Consider the following 6,490-nt stretch of genomic DNA (forward strand, 5'->3'; position numbering starts at 1 on the left):
TACAGTACATTGTTGGTTACTGTGAATATCTACAGTACATTGTTGGTTACTGTGAATATCTACAGTACGTTGTTGGTTACTGTGAATATCTACAGTACGTTGTTGGTTACTGTGAATATCTACAGTACATTGATGGTTACTGTGATTATCCACAGTACATTGATGGTTACTGTGATTATCTACAGTACATTGATGGTTACTGTGATTATCTACAGTACATTGATGGTTACTGTGATCTTCTACAGTACATTGTTGGTTACTGTGATCTTCTACAGTACATTGTTGGTTACTGTGATTGTCTACAGTACATTGTTGGTTACTGTGATTTTTTACAGTACATTGTTGGTTACTGAGATTTTATACAGTTGGGACGTTACTACTGATATTTTTAAAGTAACTCCAGAGGTACTGTAATATTTGGTTGGAAACACGGTATTATACTCTAAAATAGTATACAGTAATTTACTGTGCACAAACACTGTAACTAACTGTGGATTTCACAGCCATTTTTTACAATGTACTTAATGCCTGAGCTTGCACTTTTTTATTGTTGTTTTTAAAAAGGGTTTTATGTCTTGTAATTGCATTGTTGAAGAACCTGTGACCCTAGTTTTTTATTAATTACATACAACACCATAGTTGTGTATATGATATGACAATAAACCTTTGATATATTTTAATTTAATAATGCACCAGAAATAGTACTATATTACATTATATAATGGGCCATTCTGCATATTAGGTGTTGTTTACTTTTGGTACTTTGAGAATATTTTTATGTTATTATTTTTGTGCTGCAAGATGGTGGGATAATAATGACTTACAATAGACTCCCAGGCCAATGTCTACTGCTAGTAGAATGACAGCAAGCACTGCAAGGCTTACTGTAAGCCATTTGTAATGTTTCAAACTGGATTCAGGTCTCACCACAGACATGGACTCTGCACAGAAGTGATGGACCAATAGCAAAGACAAGAAAATGACACAATATAACAGCAGGTCAATAGAGCAAAATAATAAACTGTATATTTTTGAATATGGTACCAGTATCAAAGTACAGATTACAGTTTATTTTAGACGTGGGACGTTTACCTTGTTCTTGTTCTTGGTTTGAATAGAGAGTGAGCTCATCTCCACTGATGTCCTCTTGGTGGATCAGTTTGTTATAAGAACCATCAAATGTACCTGCAATTTCTGTGTCCATTTGAACTATGAGGATGTAAGCAGTCTTAGTCTGACGTGACTGTTCAGAAAATACTATTTGTCAGGACCTTGCCCTGTGTGTGTGTGTGTGTGTGTGTGTGTGTGTGTGTGTGTGTGTGTGTGTGTGTGTGTGTGTGTGTGTGTGTGTGTGTGTGTGTGTGTATGTGTGTGTGTGTGTATGTGTGTGTGTGTGTGTGTGTGTGTGTGTGTGTGTGTGTGTGTGTGTGTGTGTGTGTGTGTGTGTGTGTGTGTGTGTGTGTGTGTTTGTTTTAACACCATTACAAACAGAAAATGAAGTTCATTTGTTAAACATTTACAGGAGGATGCACGTAATTTGAAGAGTAGTTTAATTTTCTGATCACAAAATTATTTATGTATACAAACATTCAAGTATTTTTGGATTCCTTTAGGTGTCACTTTTATTACATTAAAACGGCAATTACAGAATACTAGCTCAGCACAGTTTAAGAAGAATAGTCTAATGTATCAAGCTGCAGTTTATTTCAAAGATATTACAAAGACATATAGTACATGATTTGTCCAGTTATTGTGATTTCCACTTTTTGAAAGGTTTTAAGTTTGCTCCATTTCACATATACAGCTTAACAGAAGGTTCAAGGCAGTATCCAATACACCATTTCCCCCTGATATCAGCACATTATTAAGAATCTGCACAGTGCCCACTCTGAGGTCCCTAACTGTTATGCTGCGTTCACACCGGACGCGATGCGATGTTTGGGGGCGGCGCGATTACATGTAAAGTCAATGCAGAGACGCGGACAGACGCGAATTCGCTCCGACGGCGCGCATGAAGCGGTGGACGCAACGCGAATCACGCGATTGAGGCGATTGAACGGTGCCGCGTTCAACTCGAGCGTCAAATTCACGTGACGCGTTCTCGCGGAAGCCAATCAGCGGAGAGGATCTCAGCCTGCCGTCACTGACGTTCAACCACACAACATCATCCGTTAGCTGTTAGCAGTTAGCACACAGAGCTCACAGCTCCTCATATCTGTTCAGAAACTGGACAAAAGTTAAACAAGTACAAACCACAGACTGTCTGTGTCATGGCGAATACAGTCGCTGGTTTATTTATGTCTGTAGGTCGTTGTTATGAGTGTGGAATGAGCATATACAACGTTAGCTTAGCCTGGTCGACCCGATCTTCATTCAGAAAACAAGCATTTTAAAAGGTGTTTCGCCTGCCGTCTTGTCTGCAGACTTGTCAAGCATTAATTCATGGTTTTTACTAACCGGTATCAGTATGTTGTTACTTCGGCATCATTTAGAAACGTGTATTACAATTTAATCACGGTCAAATATGTTCATTTTGTTGTAGTTGTAGCTCCCGAGCCAGCGCGTCTTGTTTGAATGATGCGAGTAAACACAGCTGGCAGCCGCGGTGAAACTCCAGCGTTTAGAGCGATGCGATAGGAGCGATTAGAGCGAAGCGATTAGAGCGAAGCGAATATTCGCATCGCGTCCGGTGTGAACGCAGCATTATACTGTCCATTTCTCCAGTACTTTTAAGAAGTCTAGAATTTAGTTTTACCAGTGAGTCATGATACTGTCACAAAACTTAAGAAATCAATAGAAAAGCTGTCTGTAAGATGCTTGCTTACACTGTTTCCCCCTCGGTTACATTGTTAACCTGGACCCATGTTCCCGCCGTCGCTACATCACTCAGGCCAATCCAAAATCCGTTCTGCCACCACATACCACCGCCTCTCAGTTTCGGGATGTTGCCAATCATGAGTTGCTGTGATACTACTGTCACAGGAGTTAAAATTGCACATTTCAAGTTTGTCCGGTAGTATTATGTACTATATGATCATTTAGACAGAACATCCCAATGACAACAGCAGCCATCAGCAGTACTGCATTTAGCATTCCCAGGCTGATTATAACCAGACGGTGGTGTGTAAATGCAGATCCACTGCCCTCTTTAAACAGAACTTGATCATGTTCTTTTGAGTGAAAACCTTGATATTGGCTTATGTTAAAACCTAAAATAAAAGTTAGAAAAATTGGTTCCTACCTTTTAAGAGGTTACAGAAAATATAGGTAGATGGATAGGATTGAAGAAATTAAATAATCACAGTTTTAGTTTAAAAAAACATAGAAAGAACATTAAAGATTATATTTAACAATGCTTAACATAAATATTGAAAAGAGAATTAAAATATTTGGAAGAAATATTTAAGTCTCTTGAATGGTGTAAATTCCTGATTGAAACTATTAATTAAATAAGGAAATGCAATTAAATTAAAATCAGATTAACCCGCCGACCTTGGTGTCATTTGGCAAATCCATTTCAGTATATGATTGCATGGAGCATCATTCCAGGCTTTAAAGGGGTTGCCTCTGGGATATGTTGCTGCACAGTCCTCACCACCACTGTCGTTCGGCTCTCCATCATTCCAGTAACTGAAACAAATAACAATTTGAAACACATTGTTAATCACTTTTTCATTTTAAAGGATGATATCACAGATGGATTATAGCCACAGCTGTAAGTATGTGAAAGTGGTATCACAACAACTCCAAAAAACACAATTTGACTACAATGAGTCATCTGTTGCACTTTTAGAATGAACACGCCCATAGGTAGGAAAATAGTTTCTGTTTTGATTCTTAAAAAAGTCATAATGTGCTCTTCACCCTTTTCCACCTGCACTTTGTGCATTCTGCAATTTGTTTTTTGTTGACCAGGGCGTATTATTTGTAGAATACCAAATTATCCTTAACGTAACGTAAGCTCCTTATGGTTCTCTCTGGTCATTTGATTGGATGCTGTTGGAATGCTTCAGACAAAGTGGATGTGGGTAATTAAAAGAAAGGTATTCATCTTCTTTGAATCAAAGTTCAAGTGAAGTCATACTGTAAGTGTTAATAAAGTCCTGTTGAGTCTAAAGTAATCACATTCGTGAATTTAGATCTTTCTTGTATGTTAATGTTACCCTGTGGTCAGTCTTGTTCCATCAAGCCATTTCCATATCCCTTCCTCCTCGATGTCTCTCAATCCGATCCAGAAGCCACTGTGGGCTATGGGTCGAGAGGGGTCTTGATAATTTGTTGTCAATTCAGTTATTGCCAGCTGCCAATGAAAATGTACACAAACAAACACAAACACAAACATGTACAGTACATTCATTTATCTTGTTGGTTTCTGTGTAACACCAAGCACATTTACTGCTCAGAAATAACATGTGAAGCCTTATAAAGAGAATTACAAAAGATGGAATAGCAGTCTTACGTGTTTCTCTCTGCTGTCGATCACTGCCAAGTCACCTCCTTGGTTTATACAGAACTGTCTGGCTTCCTGCCATGACCTTCGTGAAAAAGCATCAGAGATGGCCAAGTAGTAACACACTGAGTTCATGAAGGTCCATCCTGGTAGACAGTGTCTGCAGCCCTCTTCTGTTGCCAAAGATAAAGGAAAACATAATGTGTTGTTGGTTTGGTTGGGTCAAAATAATTGTTGTTAACACAATCATATGGAAAAAAAAGCCCTCACTAATCATTGGGATGTGGGATTTCAAAGCTGCTATTTCCATTTGAATGTTGTCACTCAGTTTAAGGTAGTCCTTGCTTCTGCTTTTCTGGTGATCAAGCTCCCACTTGGTAATTTGCTGCTCCCTTATCTCTCTGGCCAACTGTTTCTTGGCTTCGTCCCTGTGCCAGATCGCAGTGTCGTAAGCAGCCTGCAGTTTGGCCACCTCAGCACTGATGTCCATTATGGTATCCTGTCCATCGGTAAATTTACCATCTGTAAGTGGTCAAGACTTAGTGTTACTGAAGAAATCATGTTTCCTTAAATCACAACACTTTTTACAGTACTGGCCAACAGTAGAAAATACAAGCAGGAAAATGGTGAAATTAAATAATATATTTAAACAGGTATTCAAAACATTTGTATAAGTACATTGCCATACGTGAGTTATTTCTTAGTGTTTTGTTGTTGAGGTTTGTCAATAGAAAAGAAAGTTTAACTTATAGTATTTTATCGTATAAGCATGTTTGTTATGTTGCAATGCAAGCTGTCATACAGCATTAGCATTATTGATCTGTGAGCACTGACAGGAAACAACACTATTATGTTCCTACCAACACATATAGTATAATAACCTATCTCCATCAACTCCTTAGGAAAATATCTAGCTAGCTCTTAAGCTAAATGCTACTGTACAAGCTAGCTAGGCGTTCATTTTGCTTCCTAATGAACAGTGGGTTTATCAGCACACCAACTGTTGCTTCCTTTGGAAAATGTGATGAGTGGTGATCAAAAACAGTCAAACTTTGAATAGCTTTAACTCTAGTGTTAACTTCGATTTTTCTACTTGAAAATTAACTGACACATTGGTTTTAATAAGAGTTAAATTGCAGTGGTGCTGCAACATTTATCTCAAGTACTGTATGTAGGCTACTTTACATTAAAGTTACTTGAATATTTCCATTTTATCCTAATTTGTACTTATACTTCATTACTTTTTGAATGCATATGCTGTACCTTTTGCTCGACTATATTTGATACCCTTATACATAAACTAATAAAAGCGTCAGCTAAATGCAATAAATAAAATTAGAGCCTCTTTCAGGCTGCAAAAATATAGTACAATGCCACAATGCTTTGCAAGATGGTGGGATAATAACGACTTACAATAGACTCCCAGGCCAATGTCCACTGCTAGTAGAATGACAGCAAGCACTGCAAGGCTTACTGTAAGCCGTTTGTAATGTTTCAAACTGGATTCAGGTCTCACCACAGACATGGACACTGCACACAAGTGATGGACCAATAGCAAAGACAAGAAAATGACACAATATAACAGCAGGTCAATATAGCAAAAATAATAAACTGTATATTTTTGAATATGGTAACAGTATCAAAGTACAGATTACAGTTTATTTTAGACGTGGGACGTTTACCTTGTTCTTGTTCTTGGTTTGAATAGAGAGTGAGCTCATCTCCACTGATGTCCTCTTGGTGGATCAGTTTGTTATAAGAACCATCAAATGTACCTGCAATTTCTGTGTCCATTTTAACTATGAGGATGTAAGCAGTCTTAGTCTGACGTGACTGTTCAGAAAATACTATTTGTGAGGACCTTGCCCTGTGTGTGTGTGTGTGTGTGTGTGTGTGTGTGTGTGTGTGTGTGTGTGTGTGTGTGTGTGTGTGTGTGTGTGTGTGTGTGTGTGTGTGTGTGTGTGTGTGTGTGTGTGTGTGTGTGTGTGTGTGTGTGTGTGTGAACATCATTACAAACAGAAAATCTAGTTCATTTGTTAA

General features: G+C 38.3%; 1 protein-coding gene and 1 pseudogene across 1 annotated transcript; both read right to left on the minus strand.

Annotated features, from left to right (window-relative positions):
- Positions 1–1,204, minus strand: part of LOC117477309 — a 44,525-nt pseudogene extending 43,321 nt beyond the window's left edge.
- Positions 1,205–2,605: 1,401 nt separating this feature from the next.
- LOC117489306 (CD209 antigen-like) lies at positions 2,606–6,327 on the minus strand. The gene is made up of 6 exons (XM_034138550.1): positions 6,133–6,327; positions 5,864–5,980; positions 4,721–4,972; positions 4,460–4,623; positions 4,164–4,300; positions 2,606–3,630 (listed from the first exon to the last, which is right to left on the minus strand). Exons 1-6 carry the CDS (start codon positions 6,242–6,244, stop codon positions 3,480–3,482), a joined length of 933 nt encoding a protein of 310 aa, XP_033994441.1. The 5' UTR covers positions 6,245–6,327; the 3' UTR covers positions 2,606–3,479.
- Between the last annotated feature and the right edge of the window lie 163 nt (positions 6,328–6,490).

Source organism: Trematomus bernacchii, unplaced genomic scaffold (genome assembly GCF_902827165.1).
Source record: "Trematomus bernacchii unplaced genomic scaffold, fTreBer1.1, whole genome shotgun sequence".
NCBI lineage: Eukaryota > Metazoa > Chordata > Actinopteri > Perciformes > Nototheniidae > Trematomus > Trematomus bernacchii.